Genomic DNA, 23,590 nt, shown 5'->3' with positions numbered 1-23,590 from the left:
TTCTATGTCAATTATTGGGATTCCATATCTCAAATTGCATTCCTCAAAGCAAAAAAGTTTTGATTGTGAAGCCTTCTAGAAATGTGTGGATTTGGATGAAAAACCCTTCAGTTTTTTACAACTCTGGACTACCTCTTTTGCATATGCAAGCATTGAAAAAAGTAGAGAAAGATATTGACTCATTGCTATTTTCTCATAATTCCAGATGTTTTTCTTGTAATGCCTTTAGCAGGTTCCAGCAATAAACGTAAATTGTTCATTTTTATTATTGTCTTAGCACACGGTCAAGGACACATACTGTATACTGTAGTAGTTCAGGTGGGTAGCTGCGTCAGCATGCGTAGGCTGCAAAGGAACAAGTAATAGGTTTATTCCATGCTGAAAAGAAGAAAGAGAACACAACGTTTCGGCCGTGGAGCCTTCCCAGTATACTGTATACTGTACATTTGTATACCCATATCTTGTTTTTCTTAAGAGGCAGCAGTTTTAGCCTTATTTACTCAGATGGAAGAAAGTTCCGGCATCACTATGTGCCTAAGTATGACAACCACTGCTGTAACAGTAGGCTGTGAGGAGGGAGTCAGTACTGTGCTATAGGTTTTTGTGCTGCAGTCAAACCAGCAAGCCAGATTTTCCATTGACACTCTTTAGTTGAAGTTGTGAGTCCTTATTAAGCTGTAACATAGCTGGATCCCATGGTATGATTCTTCCTATCTTTCTTGACAGTACAAATTAAACTTGCTATTTTTTTAAATGACTTTGAATTTGACAGCTTGTATGTCTTCAAGAGCAGGACATACCAAATGAGGTCAAATAAAATGATGTCCGTGAAAATGAAAATAAGAGAAACTCAAAGAAAATGCAAATGACAATTACAATACTTATTCTACTCATAAGGCCTTTCTTAAAGCCTTGGGTTTTCTGACTAAAAATTCACTACCAGGGAATGGTCTAATGTACTACCACTCTTAAACTAGCACAGTCACTACAGGAATAACAGAATTTCATGTTCTACTGAAAGACCTGTGAAATCTGATTTCAAAACAGAATTTTTAAGTATTGCCAGTAAAACTTGAATACAAATGTGGGATAAAGAGACATGTAAAATGAGGTTGTATCTGTGTTAAGTGAGACAAGATCTACTGTAGTTGCCCAAAAAAATATCAAGTTAGTTTTTGAATTTCCCTTGTGCCTTGGAATTGCAGTTATGGGAATAAGTTACTGTATCAATATCCATGATTTGGGATATTCTTGCGGAAGTGAAATTATAATTTTGACAATTGAATAAATGAAGCCATTATGTCTTCAGGTGTTGCATTTTGTGCTTGAGGGAAAGTCCACACACACGAGAACTAATCAAGTCACAAGAGAACTTGCACTCAATCTGTTTGTCTGTGGAAACTGACTTTTAAGAAAAACAAAAGTTGGAGATTTCTACAGAGAGCAAGAATTGAAAGATATATATATACAGAGCATTACTGCTTGTCTCTCAGTTAGTTACTATCTGACTATAGTCCCAATCCCTAATCCCTTTGAACATACTGTACATGTACTGTATGATTCACCCCCATGGTTGTCTGAAATGGGAGGCATAGTGAGAACACGAGCCTCTAATCAGTTCCCTCTACTGCAATATCACAACCCCTGTGAGAACATCACTTTAGTAGTTAAAATCCTGAGAAATACTAACAAAGTCAACCCAATTGACTTCTTCCTTCTTAGCAACTAGAGCATGTATTCAAAAACACAACTGGAAAGGTAAAGAAAGTGCATTCAGGACCGGAAATAGGAGAAGCCCCTTGACATACAGTACCATTGTGGATGACTGGACTGAACTTTGTTGTTGAAATCAATTAATATACCTGGGATCCTTCAAGAAATGGCTGTTCAAGATCCTAGGGCCACTAGGCCCTACATGCCCCTTGGACCACATCTATACCATCTACCTCATTATGAGTTCTTATTTATTGCACATCTCCAGTCATTGTTTACACGTCTGCATTGTTTACATTCATATTGCTTACTTGTTTACTTGTACATTGTCTACTGTTTGTTTGTATATTGTCTTGATGCACTGTCTGCACTTTGTGTTTTTACACTTGTTTTACCAGTCGAGAGACTTTCTGTAAGTAAGAATTCCATTGTACCCATACATGTACCGGTTACATATGGCAATAAAGTTCAAGTTCAAGTTCACTAGATAACTAACTCTGATTTAAACCATTTCCTGTTTGAAACTTTCCTTGTGTTCATATTTTACATGGTACCTCAAATGTTTAATAAACAAATAATTCTAGCAAAAACAATATAACAAATAATGACATTGTGGTGCTTTCAAAAGTTAAGCAATAACAAGTTTTAAACAAAGATTTAAAGAAAAAGCTACAATTCCTTGGGCCATTGCAATATTGGCATGAATCTGTCTTGAACTGATCACCTTTAATTATATACAGTACATTACATGCAGTACAATTCAAAGTAAAAAGTGTGAGTTTGGCTGGAGTATTTCAACTAGTACTGTAGTTAACACAGTGGTTGAAAGAAAAAAAAAACAGTTCATGAGAAATATTAAATGACTTCCTTAAATGCATCTTATTCACATACAACAGCTTTGGAATGAACTGGAACTGAAAAATAGCTAAGATTCTCTGCACTCCTCAGATAGAGGAGTGGTACAATATTCCTGTCACCATTTTAAAAAACCTTCCTTCCAGCACTGATGCTGTTAATAAGCCAATTTTGGTTCTGCACACTACTAAATCCATAATGTAGTGCTGACATTTGCTATTTTGCCTTTTGTCTGACTATGTTTGAGAAATGTGATAGAAAATGTTAGTATTTTACCCATTTAAAACGAAAACCTTGACCTCCCCGATAACCTTACACTCCTAACCTTGCACACGGGAGTGGGTCTGTATTTCCCAGCTTGGTTGAAAGTTTTTATCAGCAAGAGGATCTGAAACGTAATCTTAACAAAAATCAGAGCCTTTTTTCCCAGCTACAGCAGAAATCTACCACCTGATAATCTATCACTGCTGTACTAGTTAATAATATACTGGTATTCACTTATGTTTCCCTTCAACACTATGTACTGTATTATTTCATATTATCAAAAATAAAATGTACAGTATACTGTATCTACATGGTGCCCCTCAAATAAAAAAAGATTCTTTAGTCAATAACATTTCTAAAAAAGAGTGTTTCTTACCTTGGGAAGGGTCTTTATACAGTAATAATATATATTTTTCCAATTTATCATAATAATACATTGAATGAATGTACAGTATTTCCTTTCATACACAAAATCAAACAACTGTGTAATAAAAAGATGGAAATGAAAAATCTAAACAAAAGAACCATGTAAGATTTTATCATTTTATAAGATTCTAGATTCTATTATTACTCATACTGTATAAGGAGTTGTATACTGTACAACATACTGTACAAAACTCTGTAGGAGTGCTGGTTTAAGCAGGCAGGTTCTGAAGCAGAATTTAAGAGACTCAAATCCCTGATCTCAGGGAAGAGTACTTCGTAACCTACATGTGCGTTTATAGGAGAACGCTCTCTCACCCATCGTTCTGTTGAGAACACAATAAACTAGTGTCTGAGGACCATAGAGTGTGGCTGAGGGTCATGATTTGTCAGGTAAGAAATTGGAGGGGGGCTTCATGGCATTAAAAGTCAGCAGCAGTGTCTATACTAAGTGAACATTTCCAGCTGTCTCAAAAGAGCGGTTTTATGTTCACCAGAATGAGGCCAAGAACGTTAGCTGAGTTTTGGACATACTGTACTTGAGTTTTTGTGAATGTATCTCGCTAAGTAACAGTGCTTGTAACTGTTTCAGTAATTAATTAAATAAGGTGGAGGAGTACATTGGGTGTTAAAAATTTAACAATTATATTAAGGAAATACAGTATATCAAACTAATGTATAAACCGAAGTTTTCAGGATGAACATACAGTACCAACGTTTTAACTTGGTACAGAAGACTCGATGAAATCAAGTCTTAATCCCGGGAGAACAGAGAATAAGATAAGACACCCTGTTTCTGCTGTTCTTTTATTGTTTCATAGAGCTACTGCAGTCATCATAGTATTTTCAGTTTCATAAATCAGCTTGTTTCTTGGCATCGAAATCTGCTTGGCCGGTATCGTTTTTATGGTTTGAGCTCAGTGCACTCAGATTTCTGATTCAAATATAAAAATGTTATTTATGCAATACATGAATGTAACAAGCCTCTACATTTTGGTAAAATTGAAACACGTCGTGCTGCCAAGGACCCCCTTCAGCATGAGAAAGTGAATTCTATTTTAATATGCTTCACTTCTCAGTCCATTTGGTGAGAGATCTGGGCGGGGCGTCGAGGGGAGGAGAGTCCGAATGTGCCCCCTGCGTGTGTCAGTCTCACCAGGAATGTGATGGGAGATGCTGGTTTCTCTGTTCATCTCATAAAGCCGTGTAGGGATTGTAGCTTTGCATCTCCGACGTAAAGTATTCTTCTTAACTGATGGCGATTTTACTGTCTACTGAGATCAGAACTTCTTTGGTGTTTTGAAAACAGCTTTAAGCGGCGCTCTAACAAAGGTGAAATTTAGGGAGAGAACATCACTGTGCGCCTTAGGTTAGGTGAAAGGGAAGCAATGCCAGCGATCTGATGCTGCAGAAAATTCGCCATTGTTTCGACGAGAAGCCGATTTATCATTACTTAGATTTATAGTTACCTTTTCAATGTTTTGCCAAGTGGCTAACAGGATCTCCATTTTCATGCTGCCTTGTATCATATGCCTCATTTTCAGCATCCAGGTAGGAAATTCCAGCTTATTTCGCCTTTAAAATCTACAAGCAGCGCTTGACGGGACTGCCATGATTATACCGTTGCACGTTTCTTTTGGTATTTTTGTACAACTTGTGTTGAAGCTGTGTGCTATTTTAATGTATCTGATGGATCTAAAGCTTTAATCCAATTATTAAAACATATTATCTTGTTTTAGCAGTATTGCTCCATGTTAAAAGAGAAGCATGGTCTGACAAATGTTGTCGCGTTTCTGCAAAATGCTTCTTCAGGCAAAATGGGGTCATTCCGTTGAGACTGTTCGCTATTATCCTGCATTGTGATTTCACCCATTCTCATCATTTGGCCTTTGATGAAAACGCATGTTTTATTCTGAAGCGGCACAGTTTTAACACGTTTAACTTGAAGAAAAAGTGCATGTTGTAGCATTTGCTCTTTTGTGAGTTCTTTAATGAAGTTAAGTGCAAACTCTGAGCTGTCTTGCCTTCTTAATGACGGTATCGTTCCACCTGTAACATGTACTGTATGAGTTGAGTAGTATTAAAATCTAGTAGCCCCTTACATAAAATGTATTAACAGGTCTGTATTGAAAAAAAGGGGTGAGATGAAAATAATTTGTTTGAACAGAAACTTAAGTTTATGTTAATAAAAATGAATGAATGACGAGTATAAAGTATTATTATAGGATAAAATATCAATAATAATGTCTGTACTAATACCACGTTGTTATCCTTCTGAATCAGTTAATTGAATTAGGCCTGATGGTTTTAAACATAATATTTTTAATGAAAGCCTGACCTGTGCTGTAGTTAATATTTTTTTAGTTTCCTGACTAGAACATTATTTAATACAATACAGAAAATATTATAATGCATGTTCTTACTCTTTCTTTAAAGATATAATTATATACAGTACATTGTACTGTTAAAATAACCTTCAACCATTAAAAAATGCATACTATAGTAGGAATACTAGAAATTCCGTTTGTGAACTTACTATATGTGTCATGTAGATATAAGGTTATAAGGTTTTGTTTCCATTAGGTTTGTGAAATTCCTAGAAGCACTAATGTTTTTTACACTGGAATTCATTACATTTTATCTAGTAATGAAAAACTGATACCAACTTAAAGCTAAATGTTCAGGGGATACCTGGGGAAAACAAGACTAATATAAAAAAAATTAGCATAATGATTACTTACCGGCACAGAAATCTCAGTGTGTCAAAGAAACAAAGATTTTCAGCTCTTAAATTAATATACTGTATGACAAGTAATGCAATTAAGAGATTCTATCATGGCTGCACTGTAAACTTGGAGGTGGTTACATGAAGAGTATAGAGGTAGCCTACCTAAGTGGGCCAGACCTTTGGGGTATCAGTTCTGAATGGTGTAATGGGTTTGGATTTGCACTTGGGACTCAGACTAGTAGTCTCTTTATAGTGTGCAGCTGTACTTACTAAGTAGAGGAGATTTCGACTAGAGGGACCAAAGTACACTTTGTATCATTGTCTATTAGAAATATTAAGTGTTCTTAAATGTGCTTGCCATGGTAGTATGGTAGTGAGTGCTGCTACTTCATGGCTCATAGATCCTGTGTTCTGTGTGGAGTATTTCTTTTGCATTGCCTTCCACCTTGCAAACAGGTTCCGATTAGGTTAGTTGCCATCTCTAAACTTTCCCTGTGTTTCTGTGCCTATGTGTGTGCTCTTGCAGGGAATACTGTACTTCAAGTTTATGCTGGCTCTTCCTTTCTTGTTTGTATTGCAGTAAGAATTCCATTTGATCTTATAATTTTTAACCAACAGTGTATTTACGTTTGTGTCGGTAAAATAAAGCTTGAATGAAATTTTGGGTCATATACAGTATGTTTCCAGGTACAGTACAGTACTTGTTGGCTTTTCTTGTTTCTTCTGACTCATCCTGTCTTTGAAGACACCACCTCACCCATCTCCCTACATTGCTCAGAATGGGATCTCATATTCCACACTTATCTTCCTTGCTTCTAATCATTGTAGTGAAATATCATAATAGTGATTGAATCTAGGATAAAACTTAGCACATATGCGGGACTTACCCATTTCAGAGTGAAATATAATGCTATACAAATATTTGAATAAAAAGGTTAACTGGCTATTATTGTGGTTTTAACCTTTGCCAAATAAGCATAATTAAACAAGAACATGATTTTTTTTATGCTTCATCAAGCAGTTGACGCTAAAATTATTTTATTATCTGAAAGCTGCACAATCAGTTTACTGATTCTTTCTTTTCAATCTGCTTCAATACTAAATTAATGAGAAGGGTTCTTAAAGGCTTTACAGATTTGCTGTACTATGGGCGATGGAGACCAGACAATAGCTCACATCAACTTCAAGTGGACTGGACCGTCAAGTGTGCTAGGACTACGAAAACTGTGAACTGATGGTTGGTTTTCCATCAGTTTCACCACATTTCATTTAAAAGTGCAGATACAGTATGTGTATTTTCGTGGTTTGTAAGCATTATGTTTTTGTGAATCATAGGAAAAAGTGAACAATTGTACAACTAGTATAATAACACATCATAAGCTGAGCTTCATTCATTTGAACAAATAGCCACTCTTTGTTCATGAGGTATAGAAATCAAATATTTAGTGTTTTCAACAGCACATATTTTTTGTATACAGAGTAATGTACAATAGACACATGTCTGAATATTAACTTTACAAATTAAATAGCTATTGATTAAGTGTTTTATTTTAAATATGAAATTACTGAATTTCACTTTTCCTTAAATGTCAAATCCTTGCTTTGCTGGAGTTTGTAATAAATGGCGTTTTAACTACACTCTGGTCAAGCACACCCCTCCTCTGACAAAGAGATGAGGGAGGACGTCAGCATGTCTTTCATCTCTGGACATCTCTCACTTAGACTTCTAATAAAATTTTCATCATCTGGTAAAAGGAAAAGTCCATTTTGTGTTGTTTTATTATGCACTGAATCAGATGGAAGCAGAATGTAATTAATGGCACGGATCAACGGCTTGTGGAAAGTGCCTTCATTTGATGGGGAAGTGAGATTTAGAATGTAAAATTTGAAGCACTCTGCTTTTTTGCTTTTTATGTTTCTTATTTACTGTATTTTACAAATTCTGTACATTTTAGACTTAGAATAATTACACAGAAGCAGTATATGTGCCTATTATAATACACAATTTTCCTTCTTCACTGATGTGTTTTAGGATTAGTGAGGTGGTTTTCATTTGATATTCCCAAACTATAACACAATTTGGGCCTCGAATTATTATACAATGGATTTGTTGGAACATTTTAAATATGGCCTGTTCTTCAGCAAAAGTTGTATACTGTATATTGGCTACACAGTTAATTTCAGTTTAGGCAAGTTGTCAGAAGATGTTTTCATGAAAAATCTTCCAGAATAATTCCTTATTACAAAATGAACTACAGAATTAACTTTTCTAATTGTAGAAAGGGAATATGAAAGCAAATTGGCATCTTGATCAGTAAGTAATATTTGACATAAGCTCATGTCATTTATGTTTGACATTTAAATTCTGAAGTAGCATTCATGGTTGGCTTTTTAAATGTTTTTAAGTGTTTCAAGCTATGCATTTTGAGTGAGGAGTCCAGTCTTTTGGTGGTCTACATTGTACTGTAGCAATGGTTGAAAGGGACATATCTATAAAATAATGTTGCTGTCTGTACATACAAGGGGTGTTGTTCACATTTGGCTACGATACATGTAGTAATGTGTTATTATAATAGAATGCCACTAAAACACTCACCTTCGCTCTATGTACTTTGAGAATATATATTTATGTTTATATAAATCACAACTTCATTTTGATTCTTTCTTTCTTAGTTCTATGTTAGTATGCTTTTATAAAGTTCCAGTAAAATTTGAACATTATGTTAAATGTTTTTATAGATATACTGTATGTTTAATATACATCACACAACACAAGAAGGTCACCTGCATATATCAGTATTTAATTGCTCTGCCATAATCCCTTGTCAAGATTATAAGAAGTAGTTCAAGTAGGTAGCTGCATCAGCATGCGCAGGCTGCAAAGGAACAAGTAAAGGTTTATTCCATGCTGGAAAGAGAAGAAAAGAAACACAATGTTTCGGCTGTGGAGCTTTATAAGAATGCTTATGGGCACAGTTTGTTGTGATGTTGTCAATTCTGTAGACTAAAAATGATTAGTGGATGAGCTTATATAGTAGTTGTAATAATATTAAATATTTAGTAATAATATTTACAGTATGTAGCACTTTTCACTTAAGGAATTCCAAAATCCCATACATAAAACAGAGGAACCACATCCATCACTGAAGTGTAACACCCACCTGAGTGACCTATGGCAGCCATTATGTACCAGCAACCCAACTACACAGCAGATCAGGTAGAGACATACAGCACAGCGACAATATGTATATTTAAATTGCCACTGATCACTGCATTTTGATTGTTAGAAATTTTTGTCAGAGTGAAAACAAATGTGTATATTTTAAAAGTATTTTAGTGTGTTATATTGAATCTTATCAATCCAACTTTAAGGATATGTACATGCTGTGTTATAAATTGCTTTATATTTTAGTGTGTTACGATCTTACACTGATTATTTTAGCACTTTTTCCACAGTTATTTGTAATTGTGAATGGCACATGATAGTGTTCAGTTTTTAGTTTTGACAGGTTTCACATTTATATTAGTCATGACTCCTTGGTTTTTACAGTTTCTCATCAAATGAAATAAAATAGTTGACTTGGAAGTATTCACCGCACTTAATGAGAATCGAAGGGATGATTGTGAGGGAATGTAAGAATCTAGTTTACCTTTGCTAACATTTCTGCTTGTGTTTTCATGTCCTGCAGTGCACCTTTGCATTGAACACAATGTTTTAGTTTGGCATGTTCCCAGCCCCCTTTTAAGCACCAGAAGGACAGTGGAAACGACTCTGTGCCTTGTCACCATGGTTTTAAAAACCCATTTCTCACTGCGTGTTATATTGATTTAAATTTAGTGTTTCCTGTATTGGTAGACTGCCAAAGTGAATAGCTGATTTAAGAATACTGAAAGTACTCATGAAGTCCAGGAATTGAATTGGAACTTTCCATTCAGCACTGTTTTTATCTTCTTAAGTGTGAAGGAACAAACATGAGCTACATTCTATTGATCCTGACAGACGGGGCAAGTCTTTACTGAACCTTGTTAATGCTCTAAATTCTAAACTATAGCAAACCCACATCCCATCACACTATACAGTATATGCTGCATAACATAATGTACAGAAGACACCAAATGTGAGGTCTTTTATACGGATTGGAATACAGCCGTATTCTGCTGTAATCAAAAGAGAATGAATTATATCAGGTTTAAAAATACTATATATCAGCATATTTGATTAATTCATCCAAGAGTATTATCAATGACTGGTTTGAACATTAAACTGATAAATACAATGTTACCCCTGACAGTTACTCTTCACAATAGACTGCAACAGCACAAATTGCATGCAGCACAACGCCAATCTTTAGTTTACGTTAAGTTAACATTAAGTTAAAATCCTCAGTGTTAGATGAAAAACTACAGCAGGGATCTAAGAGATCAGTTACATGCTGTTCTAAATGTGCGGTCAACATGAATAAGTAAATACAGTTATCAGGGGGTAGGGGAGGTTGTTGCATAACAATTAAACATTACTGATGTGTTCTTTATCAAATCAGAACACATCAGTAATGTTTAATTATCTCATTTCCAAAAGCAACCAGTAAATAACATGTTCTGCTTTCTATTAAGTAAATTGTCATGTTATTTTTAATTCTCATTTTGAAGTTTTTAACGGCGTGTCCTGGTGTTTATTGCCATCATGAATTATGCTGAAAGGTTCTGTGATGTGCTTTTATGAAATTCCACGAGTAGACAGCTAATGAACATGTGTCAACTTTACATTTAATTTCTAATTGTTAATTATCTAATCAGTAATGTGGTGCCTACAAACTCAAGACACAGATACTGAATTAACAGTAGAAGAGGCTAAAGAACCCTAAATAGGGTTTAGTATCCTGGGTAAAAGGAGGATAAATTTGGCCAATAGTGGAAGAGGGGGATAGGAGCAGACACATTTATACTGAACTAATTATCCTTTAGGCTTTGAGATAATGCGCATTTCAAAATGTGCAGGTTGTCCTCATAAAATAGGTCAACATATTCTCTGCAGGCAACAGTGTGGAATAGTGGATAGGGCTCTGGTTTTATAATTGGATGACTGTGGGTTCAAACCCCAGTTGTAATACTATTGTTGCATCCTTAATCACAGGTGTCTCACCCCGTTTGTTTCAATAATGAGTACAAGAGCAATTTGTTCGGGATAAAAGAACTGGCCACATAAATTATTAAGTATGTTTTCATAAAAGATTATAGGAATGTGTTTGCCAAATGTTCACACTCAGACCTGTTAATTAAGATGATGTCTTCACATTTGTTTGATCAACAATTAATAAATTCACTTACTATTTTAGAATTTGAAATAGTTGGGAAAATTTACTTTTTTGCGTTAATCAAAAGCAATTATCACTGTATGTTCTGTGGTGGTGATCAGTTTTTCATACCATACATTCAATTTCACTTTTTTAGTTTATTGGATTTTGTAGAGTCCTGTCAGTAAATCAGTACAGTGAAACTTTATTAAGACTGAATTGTGATAGCATTACATAGCTAATAATCTAATTTTACAAAACCAGTGTGCGATTAACTGTCTTACAATTAACCCCATACATCCAGTCAATTAGAAAACAGTTGCCAGTAGATCAAAGGGCCTTTGATGAAATCTTAATTATTTATTGATGGTGAGGAATAAACATAAGATAATGAGGTCATATTAATTTAAAAATAGAAACAGCCTTCTACAACAGTAAACACTATCATTAAATGTTAAAGCAGCAAATAAGGAAATACCCAGATGTGAAATGGATTCAAGTCATTATTATTGCAAAACATATTTCTATTTCATGAAAATAATGAGTCTAGTTCGTTTCTGAATTGTTGATGTAAGACAGTCTTGCGAAAATTAATACTCGGTTTAAACAGTGAGTGCACATCTAAATAAATAACACACCATGAGGTGTTTTAATACATTTCAACACTACTGTTTATGGTTGTGTTAAGCATTTTGGACTTTACAATATCCTGTATGTGGCAAATTGACAAAAACCATGTTGGGATACCACGTACAACTTGAAGCAAAATAATATTGCTCTAGTACTGTGTTGTACCATTTCTATTGTGTTCACGGTGTCAGAAGCATGTGACTACAAAGTGGCCTCTCCTCATTAGCCCTTAAGAGTTTATTCATGCTTTCATTCCTGTTATTTCATCTCCAAGTTCAGTTTAAAGTGTTGTCTGTTCATCAGCCTATCTGTGGTCTGCTACCAAGTTTATCCCAATGTCAGGCCACATTATTTCTCAAAGGTTGGATAAGCCCCGGCTAAGCAAAAATGGCCACCATGTGTGCCAAAACACGAGGATATTGGCAGGCCTTCCCCATTTTTCTGTTTTGTAATCGGAGTGGAAGTGGTGTTTAATGATTAGTAAAAAAACTATTCATTGTTTTCACACAGATCTAAAACCAAGGGAGCTGTAGAAAGTGACATGAGGAAAACTAGCATAAACTTAACTGAAGAAAAGCAAAATATCTCTTAATGATGAACATTTTTCTAAAGTAGCATTTCAATATCACTTGTCCTTTTCAGTAATGATGAAAGCACTTAACAATGTACAGTACCTGTACATGAGAGCTGATTTTAACAGTCAACAGGGCCAAAACTGACACCAGAAGCTACAGTAAAGAGAGCATTGTTGCATTGTAAGGCTGCCAACCATCAACTGATCTAAAAACGTGTAATGAATTTGGAACCGACAGTTTGTCCTCTGCAAGTAACAGAATATTAAATCCTTAATCATATTAAAATCTGGGAGGTGCTAATTGTAAGTGGTACTGGGAAGGTTTACAGTTTGATGTGGAGTGTTTGGATTACAGAGTAAAAGAGTACTGTACACTAATTACTTGTGTGTTTTTTAAAGAACTTAATAAAGGTTTTGTTTTCTGAGTGGGCAAGTATCTTGCTGAAGTTGCCAAAGTTGTGACTCTAAAATTGCTTCATGTTTGCTTTTAATTAAAGGATTGTAGTGTACATCCTAGGTATCTCAGTTTTAATTAAATTACTTTACACGTAAGTACCAGAGGAGCACTGGGGCCAGTATCACCTCATCGAGTTGCTGTCAGCAAAAAAAATCAGACATTAATTTCAGTAACAATTTTTTTGTGTTACAAAATAAATACTGTTTAAGATTGTTTTCCAGTGCACATTTTCTCAAAGGCCTGCATCAAAGATAATTGGTATTTTGTGCATAATGCTTATAATATTTGAAAGTTTATAATATTAAAATATTAACTTGGAATCCCCAAGCTTCTAAGGGGTTCTCTTTGATATGACCCAGAATCCGTGGAAGACCCCAGGATTGTCAAAGCTGAATCTTCTTGAATATGGTAACATTTACAAAGCAAAAGGCAAAAGCGACTTCCTTTGTCAAGGATAACTCGGTCGAATCCCAAGTGTGCCAGAAGGCTCCATGTGACCTCAAGGCTACTCCCTGACCTTTTACCTGGTAGACCAGATGATGCTCCAACATCTGACACCAAAGTGTAAATGATGTGCTTAATGACAAGCCTTAAGACATCCTGAAGGAATAGGGCCTATATCATCTAAGGGCCTTAAGATCTATCATCCCAACTGGAAGAAATAGGACCAAACAGTTTTTTGTGTCATGTTCAATGGAAATGTTGAAACTTTAAGTATCAGTAGTACTATACTGTATGTGTCATCAGTATTTTACTGTTCTAATTCAGCTTGAAATCTTTACCTGAGTTACTTCATGTAGACTCATTATTATAATTAATTGTATTCATTATCATTAATATAATAGGTTTGGTTTAAAAATTGAGCATATGTATATGAGCGAAAGTGTAACAAAATCTTATTTGAAATATTGTTAATGGATTGATTCACATATTTTCAAATATGTTACTTTCTTGTTTCAAGTTAAACATTTATTTTAAGTAATTTCATTTTCATGCAATTGCAGGACTTCCTGTTCTGTCCTTAAGAAAAGCAAGAAATGTGTTTCTCTGTAGCCTATACTTAGCAGCAATAAGATATTGGAAAAAAAAACTTTTCCTCACCGCAGTTCCAGCATGACGGTGAAAATAAGGAAGATCCAGGATCTGTAAGCGAGGAAGGGGAAGGTGGCTAATTAAAAGTGCTGTGCTGCCTTCACCTGGCATTTGATGGTAAACAAAGCTGAACATGGATAGCAGTTTTCCATTTTGTTCCCTGCCATGGAGGAGCACTGTGAGGGATCCAGGCTGTCTGAGAGACTTTAATTAAACTCGCTGATGGAATGCACAAGTGGGAGGTTGGAAGACTGCAGTCTGTCTTAGGACACTATTAAGATTGATTATCAAGTGGAGGTAGTCATCTCAGGTGTGATGTGCTGTTCTGTGGGAGGAATTTAAATTAGTTAGGAGGACACGATGGCAGATGTGTTGGAGCATATTGAAAACAAATGAGCGTTTTTGACAGCAAATCCTACTTTGAAACCATTTGAAGGATGTTTCTTGTTGTGATTTATCACCATAAACTTGATTGTCCAGATTAGGTTGTTCATTTCAAATAAAATATTTTAACGTCTGCTATTATTGTTGGTAAATGCTGTAAAAGTCTGAAGGAGAATTCTTCAGGTTTAGGAGCATACAGTTACAATGCATTATGTGTACAAAAAAAATCTGTTGTCCAATCACAATGCTGCAGGAGACTAAACTGTTTTATGACAGTTTGCCAATTCACATTTTTACGTTTTTTATACTGTAGTTGCTAGGGTATCCAAGACAACATGGATAAAAAAGACCAGCCGTGCTGCTATAAGTTTGCTCAAGTGTACAGTGTCAATCCACTAATGTAAAGTGAATAACATTGTAGCTTTCTATAGGACTACCATTGTGTGCACCCTTCCCAGTATTGATACACACAAATACAAGGAATTTATGACTGACAATTTATACTTTCATACTATTCTTCTATATTCTTCTAGACATGGTTGGGATCACATGATTTCAAAGTATTGTTGCCCATGAACACATTTTCTATTTATTTAATGTGTACAGATCTTAAATAAAAGATATTTTGATTATATATATATGAAAGTTACTGACAAGTGCAAGTGCAGTGCTTTCCACATTTTTTCTGGATTAGCTGGATGCATTTCACAGGTGTGGTTACTAAATTGTGATGTTGCAGTCCAAAAGCAAAAGCAGCAAGTGGAAAGTAATTGCAATGCCAGTTATATTGGCAAGAAATAAGCATAGAGACAAGGAAAATGATAGCTGGTAATTTTGCTTAATTATATCCTAAATACTATTTTTGCATGGGGAAAGAACCACATGGTACTTTAGAAGGAGATCCCCAAATCTCCAAAATAGATGGACTTGCCTATAAACTTACAGGATATCCAAGAATGGCAGGTCAAGTGAGAGGTTCTAAAGTAAACTATTGACAAACAAGCTTCCACTTCACCATTTGCTCATTATCATAATGAAATGCAGATTTAAATTAAATGAATAGATGGTAATTTGCTTCTGAAGTTTTTGTCTTAGTATCAGCTTAAGTAGAATTCACTTGAACAAACTTGTTTGGAATGTATTCTTGTGCAGGAGCTAGGGAGCATGAGGGGAAATACAAACATAATGGATCTACTGTACACCATTACAACTGTATCACTGTGTCACAAACTGTATCAAAGTATCACATTTCTGGATGATTATTTTCATAATGTTACCACAAAGAAAGGGTTAAAATGAAATATTCCTCCAAACAGAAAGTAAATCACTGGCCCAAAAGCTTTTTTAAATTGATCAGTCAAAATGTGTTGAGAAAGAAAACACTTCCTACAATGAATAAAAAAAGACCTGGAATTTAAAGAGTAAGTGCTGACTACAAGTAAAAAATATCGGAAAGGCAGAAATTAAAAACAAAACAACCACAGCATAGTTTACAAGTTGTTCTTTAGGGAAAAAATTACATTTGTTGTCCATAGACTGCGAAATCAGTCAGTCTAGAGGGTAATACCCATTGACTGGAAAATTGCTAAAGCTACTTGCTAATGTAGCTCCCATCTGTAAAAAAGGTGACAAAACGTATCCAAGTAACTGTAGACCAATTCATCTTCTTTTATTATTTGCAGTGTTATGGAAATGGTCATTTAAACAACTGGTGGATGCTCTATATGGTAACAGGATTCTAGGGTACAGATTCTAGGGTCTTTTTTCATTCTAGGGTCATTATCGATTTAGAATTTTTCTAACAAGTTATAGTAATAGATACAAGCAGAGTATATTGATATGTTAGGTACTGTAGGTTTAATTAGAAGAGGTTATGTAATCATTAAATGTTTGGCAAATATTTGTCCTGACAAAAAATTGCTGGCAAGCAATTTATAAACATGTAATAATAATATACAGTACTTCAAGCAGCCAAAGAATATGAGTTAGACTTCTTTCGTTTTAGGTGAGCAATAGTAAGATTAATAGGCAATAAATTAAAATGAATCCATTTATTACATAAACTACAGACAGGAGATAAAAACACACTTATATTTACAATTTTAGTGAAGTCTTTGATTCCATCGCATTACATTTGTAATTTTACACTAGATTGTTAACATTTACCACCCAAATACACTCAGTGAATATACTGTCAATCTTCATTAAGGAAAGTAAGACTGCTTTTATAAAATAACTAATTTTGCACAGGTCAGCCTGCCCTCTAAACCAATGATTAAAAGGAGACAATCTTTGGTCCCTAACAAAAATGCGATTTAGACAAACTGCCGATTTAGAAAGGAAACTTAATTGTTTCTGCAAATGTGCAAACTTTTTTCCCTGAACTTAGTCTTATTCCATTCAATGTCCAATTCCTGGCAAACTTTGGTTCGAAGCATGAATCCAGTAGATATAAGTAGAATTCAGTAAAGCTGTAACTTGCTCTCTCCTGTCTTGTTCCTCCTTCTTCTGTTCTCCACTGTAATATTCCACCTTTTTACTGTCCCCTGTCTTCTATACTGTCATAGCTGGGGAAAGCTGGGAATGTTCCAGGGAAATTCTAGCCTCATAAGTTGACCAACCTTCTGGTTTCCATGTGTTTGGGTTGTAGCTAGATACCTCTGGGTTATAGGATGCTTGTGTAATTGGATATCTGAATGTCCAAACACCCATTATCATGTGTGTTTAGCAGTTTCATCTGCAAGATTAAGAAACAAATCACTTTAAGAAACAAAATCAAGACTGAGTAAATATCAGGCAGATGATGGGTAAAGATGACAAGTGGTTACAGTGTTTGCAAAAACATAAACTATAAATATATGATGGGAAACACTAAACATAAAGAAGCTAGTTAAGGAAAAAATATAAGCTTATGATAAAACTTCAGCTCATTTAGAATAGTTGAACTTGTGTTAATAAAATAGCATGTTACAAAAATGATATGTCTCAGGAATCAGTGCAGTGTTAGAGTGTCCAGACACATTCCCAGACTCAAATACAGTATATCCTATACTGGAACAATTAATAGGTTTATTCCATGCTGAAAAGAGAAGAAAAAAAACACAACGTTTTGGCCGTGGAGCCTTCTTCAGGTGTGAGCCCTGAAATCTAAAGGTGGTTTGTCATCACTTCTGTTTTTTGTGCACTTTATTTCATTCATTCTTCTTATCTCTGTCTTCATGTTGAATTTGGAAAAATTGGATTGGTTTAGTAAATCCCTTCCCGGATATGAAATGTTTTAATCTCCTCAGTATCTTTCTTTTTCAATATTAAAAGGATTCATGTTTTAAATCTTTGATCTTTCTGGAGAGCAGAGATATTATTATTTTTTTAAGTCAGAAATGATATTGGTCTTCAGGCTACACTACAATACATTCAGTTCATTTAGGCTATTTTTCTTGGTTTAATTGAACACTTTACATTAGAGAGTCCTCTAATTCTAGTTCCGGAGAGTCTTGTACATCTTCAGTGGCTGAATAATGTTAATAATGAATAATGGTAGTTAGTCCTGACTACTTAAACTAGTATTTTATTCACATAAATACTTGAAAGTCAGGTGAGCTTATTTAAAAACGCTTGTAATGAACTGGGATGACATTGGGGTGAACTGTTCAATATTTCTCATAAGACATGACTACCCGCTACATTTTCACACACAGAGTCATGCAAGATTGTACACTCTGCTTGAGCAACATGTTTTAGCCATTAGGAAATGAACCAGTGGTTATAGAAGTTTCTTTAAGAGTATATGCACTGTTAATATTAAATATAGAAATTAAGCTAGGAGAACAACACACACATGCAGAGCATGGCAGTGGTGCAAGGAGTGTCAAGGTACACATCTTACTTCAATTGCTCTTTTTTGTTGCCATGGCAATAAAAATGACAAGGACTGTCTTCGATCTCTGTGGTCACCATGAACACAGGCTGCCAGATGAAGGCACCGTTTTATCAAGATTAAAATGTAAATATTGGCATTTTGGAAAGATACTGTGAGTCAGCCTGAAAAGGGCGAATAGATGACCTTTATTTCCTTTGAGAAGCAACACTAGGCAGGATTAGCCCCCTGTGGTGATAAAGTAATGATATTCAGGCTTGCTTTAAAACTCAGAACTTGGTGCTTTTATTATACAAGAGAAAAAAGAGAATAGCTTGAGGGCATGCTTAATTCAACAGCCATGTGCCATCATTTCCAGTGTAACAGGTGCCTGGCAAAAACGTATGTTAGTCTGTTTTTACAATACAGGAATCAACTCATTTTCTAAAAAAAAAAATACTTCGCTCTTCAACTACACAACTAATTCATGCCATTCTTAACAGGAACACACGAGTAAAGGTGATGCTTTTACAAAGGCAGTAGATGACTTTGCTACTACTGCAAGTGAGCAAAGTCAGAAACATGTTAAAGCAGATTTATTTAGCCAAGACTTTAGGCCTTCTGTGAAATATACAGTTTACAGTATATGTTTTCAGAAAGAAAGCAGCAGTGGAGAATTAAGGACAGGGTTTCCATATTGTCTTACTTAGAACCTCAGTTTCTTTTAGTTTTCAGTCCATCTTAGCTCCTGATTATTTAAAGCTTTAAATCAATTGATAAATTGTTGACATAATTTTTAATAAAAAATACTGGGAATTGCAAATTACATAGAACAATTAATTCTGGAGCCTTTAAGTATTAAGAAATTAATATAAATATTATTAAGAAACTGGAAACAATTTTGGTATTTTCAAATCTATATTCATTCAGACAGTCATTTAATTAAGATAATGAGAAATCTTTTCAAGATTGTTGGATCAAGAGGAAGGGTCAGTGAAAGCCCTGATCTAAGGACACTGAAAGAACTTCATCTCAGGGGATGGGAGCATTTGTGTTATGTAATTAATCACAAGGGTGAGAGTTTTCTGCTATTCCCAGTAAAAAAAAAAATCATAAAGGTTATTGTAAGGGACAGATCAAATCCTTTAACACCTAGTTCATTACGAAAATGCTGCACAGGGTCCATCACAGGCTTGCCATTATCATTTTCTTTGTTTCCATTGTCTGCTACATCCACAATCACCTTTTCACACCACCACAAACATCTGGCCTTCATGCAGCCTGTGTGTCTGTGTTAGTTTCTAAACCCAAGGACAGTCTGAGCAGTCAGTGAGCACTGCAGGCTATTTGTTTCTCACCCACAGAATGTGTACAAAGTCAGTTGGAAAAAAAAGTGTCAGTGAGGGATTGCTTTATATCTAGAACTGTGAAAGATTAGCTTCAACTTGTGTTTCTACCTATAAAAAAAAAAATAACATATTGAAAGAATTTATAGGAAGTCTGAAGTAAATGGAACAACAGTGTGGGAGGCAGAACTCCTGCATAATTTGAGATTCATAAGAATAACTGTTCTAGAAACAATACTGTATAATTTCTTATGGATGGATAAATAGGTATGTAATCTGCAAAAACAAGGTTATACCAAGAGTACTTAACACTTTCATTTAATTAAAATACCATCATAGAATAGCTGGACATTGTATATTTTTGTTGCTATTACACATATTACAACATAGCTTCTTGAAAGAAACAAATTGTAACAGAGAGTAACAGAGCTTGAGTTGTATTAGAATGTTTACAACGTAAACATTGTGGATTCTTTCAGTTTTTGAGCAATGCTTTCATACCAGCATTTCATACAGTAAATGTTAATTGTGTGGAAAAGCTGTGAGATACTGCAGTGTATTTGCATGCTTGGTTTTGTGTTTAATATTGTTTCTTGCTGTATCAATACAGGTTGCTTTATAATTAAATTATGAGGGTGTCACTGCAGGCTTACAGTGTTTGGATCTTAGGTTCATTTTGGGGCTGGACACCTTCTGTATGGAGTTTCCATTTTATTCTGTGGTCAGATGGGTTTTCTCTTGTCTCCAGTTTCCTACCACCTTCCAAAAACCTATCTTAATCGGTGTCTCTAAATTGCTGCTGTGTGTGTCTCTTGTGATGGACAGGTGTCTCACCCAGAGTGTCTTCCCAACTTGTACCTGTGCTTCTTGGATAGTGTTTGGAATAGCAGGAATAAGAAGTTTTCTGCTAATGGATGGATGAATAGGTATAACATCTAAACCTATATCACAGCTGACAGAGAATATACTGAGTAGTAGAGATACAGTAACTGAGAAGTGATTATTAACAGATAAGGAGTGTCATGGTGGTGCCTTGCTTCACTAGGGCCCCGGGTTCAACCCCTGGGGTGCTGTCTGTGTGATGTTTGTATGTTCTCCCCATGTTCGAGGGTTTCCTCTGGGTGCGCCAGTTTGCCCCCACAGTCCAGAGACATATTGGTAGATTCATTGACTAAAGTGGCTCTAGTGTAAGTTTGTGCATGTTTGTGTGTGCCCTACATTTGACTGGCATCCCGTGAAGGGTGTATCCAGCTTTGCGCCCGTTGCCCATTGCCAGGATAGGTTCCGGGTCGTCTGTAATCCTGTATTAGATGAAATGGTTACATGGATTAACAGATAATAGAAACAAGATATAAGTAATTATAAACAATCTATTAATACATTATTGTTGATGGATTACACATTAATCCAATTATCACACAATGTTTGTTAGTAGTTATAGCATACACTGTTAATTGAAATACTTAGAGCTTTGTTAAATAAAGTACATAATACTATAATTAACTTTATTTTAAGATTAAGATTGTCTTGTTAATTATAATGTTTTATATCCGTTAATACCATAATTTTTAAGATATTTAAAGATTGTTACTGTTTGCTTAGAATGGAACACTACACTGCAGTATTTCCAGTATTAGCACAAAATACTATGTGTTGCTGTTAGTGATACATATTTTTTTACCTGTTGTCATAATTTAGATCCATAAACTGTTAATCCCTAAATTGTAAAGCAAAAAATTTGTACAGTGGGAGTAGCTAGAGACACTTGAGTTGGAGGCGTTCATTGGAGTTACAATGCATTGCCAGGCCTCTTAACAGACAGGACAGGCTTGTGGAAGAATTATTTCTGCTTTGTGTGACATTTGTATTTTGTTTCTACATTAGTGGTTTAATTTTGATTAACAGCCAAAAAAGTATAACAGTGAATTCTATTTTTGCATTAAGTATTTTAGAATATTGGTCAGCTATTTTGCATTGTGTTTAGTGTTATGCATGAAGTACTACACATTTTCTGCATCTGTGGTATTTTATATATTGTCATTATTTGTGCACAAGTTCACTGAAGCATTATTCAAGAATATCACGCACTACAAAATCCCCAGTCGACAGCAGTTCTTTCAGCAGGCCACCCCCAATGATTGTGGTCACCTTTACTGTACAATATGTTTGTGATAACTTCACTAAAGTGTTTTTATTTCCACAATTAGCATTATTTACATGCTATATTTATGAAGCATAATTGGGAAAGGGCTTATTCAGAGGGCATTTGAGTTACAGTAGTTTGCCTGCCTGTGATGCAAAGGCATTACTGAAAACTCTTTTCACTGTTGTTTACTGTCAAATGTGTCTGATTTCATCTAACGGGAATAGCTGGAGGGAGCAGGGCTTCATAGTATCAGAATATACAGGATTGTAATCGGACCCGAACGGAAGCACAAATTCTATAACAACCTATCACAAACAACTTCCTCGGGGTGACAACAAGCCGAGGGAGTAGTATGGCAAAGCTGAGTGCTTTCGCAAGACTTACTGACCAGAACTAATGCCATTTCTATTTGCCATATTGATCTTGTCATCTCCTATAACAGCACTGCTCAGCAGATTACGTAAGAAGCTATCCACAAAATAGATTTTTCACCTCTAACTCTTTACCTGCGACATAGTTTTCTATAGATTTCAGAAGCTTATTTCAATGTTATGAAGCCTGTCACACTGACATTCTCACTGGTTTCATTTGTACCTGTGAAAAGCAGTTCTATCTTTCAAGCCAGGTTGGCTTTCTTGTTTACAATGAAATTGTTATTGGCTTATTATTGGAGCAAAAAGATTTAAAAAATAGCTGGGTTTTAATTGGGAGACCTACAATTTTCAGTAACAATTTGTGTTGTTACAATTAGAGTTAAATATTAGATACAGAATTAATATACTTTTAATACCAAAATTAGTCAATAAAAATACATAAATCCTACTTTAAAAAAATACATCCTTTCTTTGTTTTTGTTTATAAAAGCATCTGTCCATTGTTGTTCAGAAAAAAAAAACTCAATCTAGAGAAAATCATGTATGGTCTTAGCTAATGAATCTTTTTATTTTAATTTCCAGGCCACTGTGTCTTTTCTAGTCCGTGTCAGAGATGGCAACATTATCGTGATGTCTTTGGAGCCTACAGACCTAACTGAAAATGCAGTGACCTATGTGGTAAAGGTCACTGGAGAGACCAAGCCTTATTTCCTTGAGTTTAAGAATCTCAGCGACGCATTGCCTGCTCCTGTAGTCTTTAATGCCAGCTACCACGGCCTCTGCTATGTCATGACCCTCATGATGAAGAACACCAAGGTGGAATTAAAACCGGTCAAGTCTGTCACTGTCCTGACAAGTGAGTAAAGCTAGATGATTTGATTACTTGACACTGTGTCTATTTCTATTCAGCAGCAAAAAAATTAATTTGACAGGTCTGTTAATTTCCAGTCCGTTCTATCACCCATTTTCAGGCTTCATTCATAAAAGGGTATAATGCGATTAGACGTGTGCCAGCCAAAGATAAGGAATGCGTAATGAAACGCTGTATTCACAAATCAAACTACAAAAATAGGTATCTGAAAGACTTACTGGCACATGCATGAACAGTACACCATGTATAAATGTGCATATGCTGAATGTGTGAAAATCACAAAAATGTATTCAAATACTGTGGAAAGATAAAAAGTAATAACAGTAACAATACACAGAAAGTATGAAAAAAACCTTTTAGCTATAAGCATCACCCAACTTCCATGCATATTTGCATTGTTACACATCTGGTGTAATGAGCTGAAATCCTTATAAATACAGTGCCTTGCGAAAGTATTCGGCCCCCTTGAACTTTTCAACCTTTTGCCACATTTCAGGCTTCAAACATAAAGATATAAATTTTTTATTTTATGTGAAGAATCACCAACAAGTGGGACACAATTGTGAAGTGGAACGAAATCTAT

At 35.1% G+C, this 23,590-nt stretch overlaps 1 protein-coding gene across 4 annotated transcripts in view; it reads left to right on the top strand.

Moving 5' to 3' along the window:
- The first annotated feature begins 4,417 nt into the window (after positions 1–4,417).
- ptpro (protein tyrosine phosphatase receptor type O) overlaps positions 4,418–23,590 on the top strand; it is a 68,072-nt gene continuing 48,899 nt past the window's right edge. For all 4 annotated transcript variants that reach the window (XM_015352987.2, XM_015352985.2, XM_015352986.2 and 1 more), the window contains exons 1-2: positions 4,418–4,806; positions 22,719–22,992. In XM_015352987.2, the coding sequence (XP_015208473.1) occupies positions 4,732–4,806; positions 22,719–22,992 (349 nt within the window). In that variant the 5' untranslated portion in view covers positions 4,418–4,731. The remainder of the gene's footprint in view (positions 4,807–22,718; positions 22,993–23,590) is intronic.

This window comes from Lepisosteus oculatus, chromosome 7, assembly GCF_040954835.1.
Source record: "Lepisosteus oculatus isolate fLepOcu1 chromosome 7, fLepOcu1.hap2, whole genome shotgun sequence".
NCBI classification, from domain to species: Eukaryota; Metazoa; Chordata; class Actinopteri; order Semionotiformes; family Lepisosteidae; genus Lepisosteus; species Lepisosteus oculatus.
This window is presented reverse-complemented; position numbering and strand designations above follow the sequence as displayed.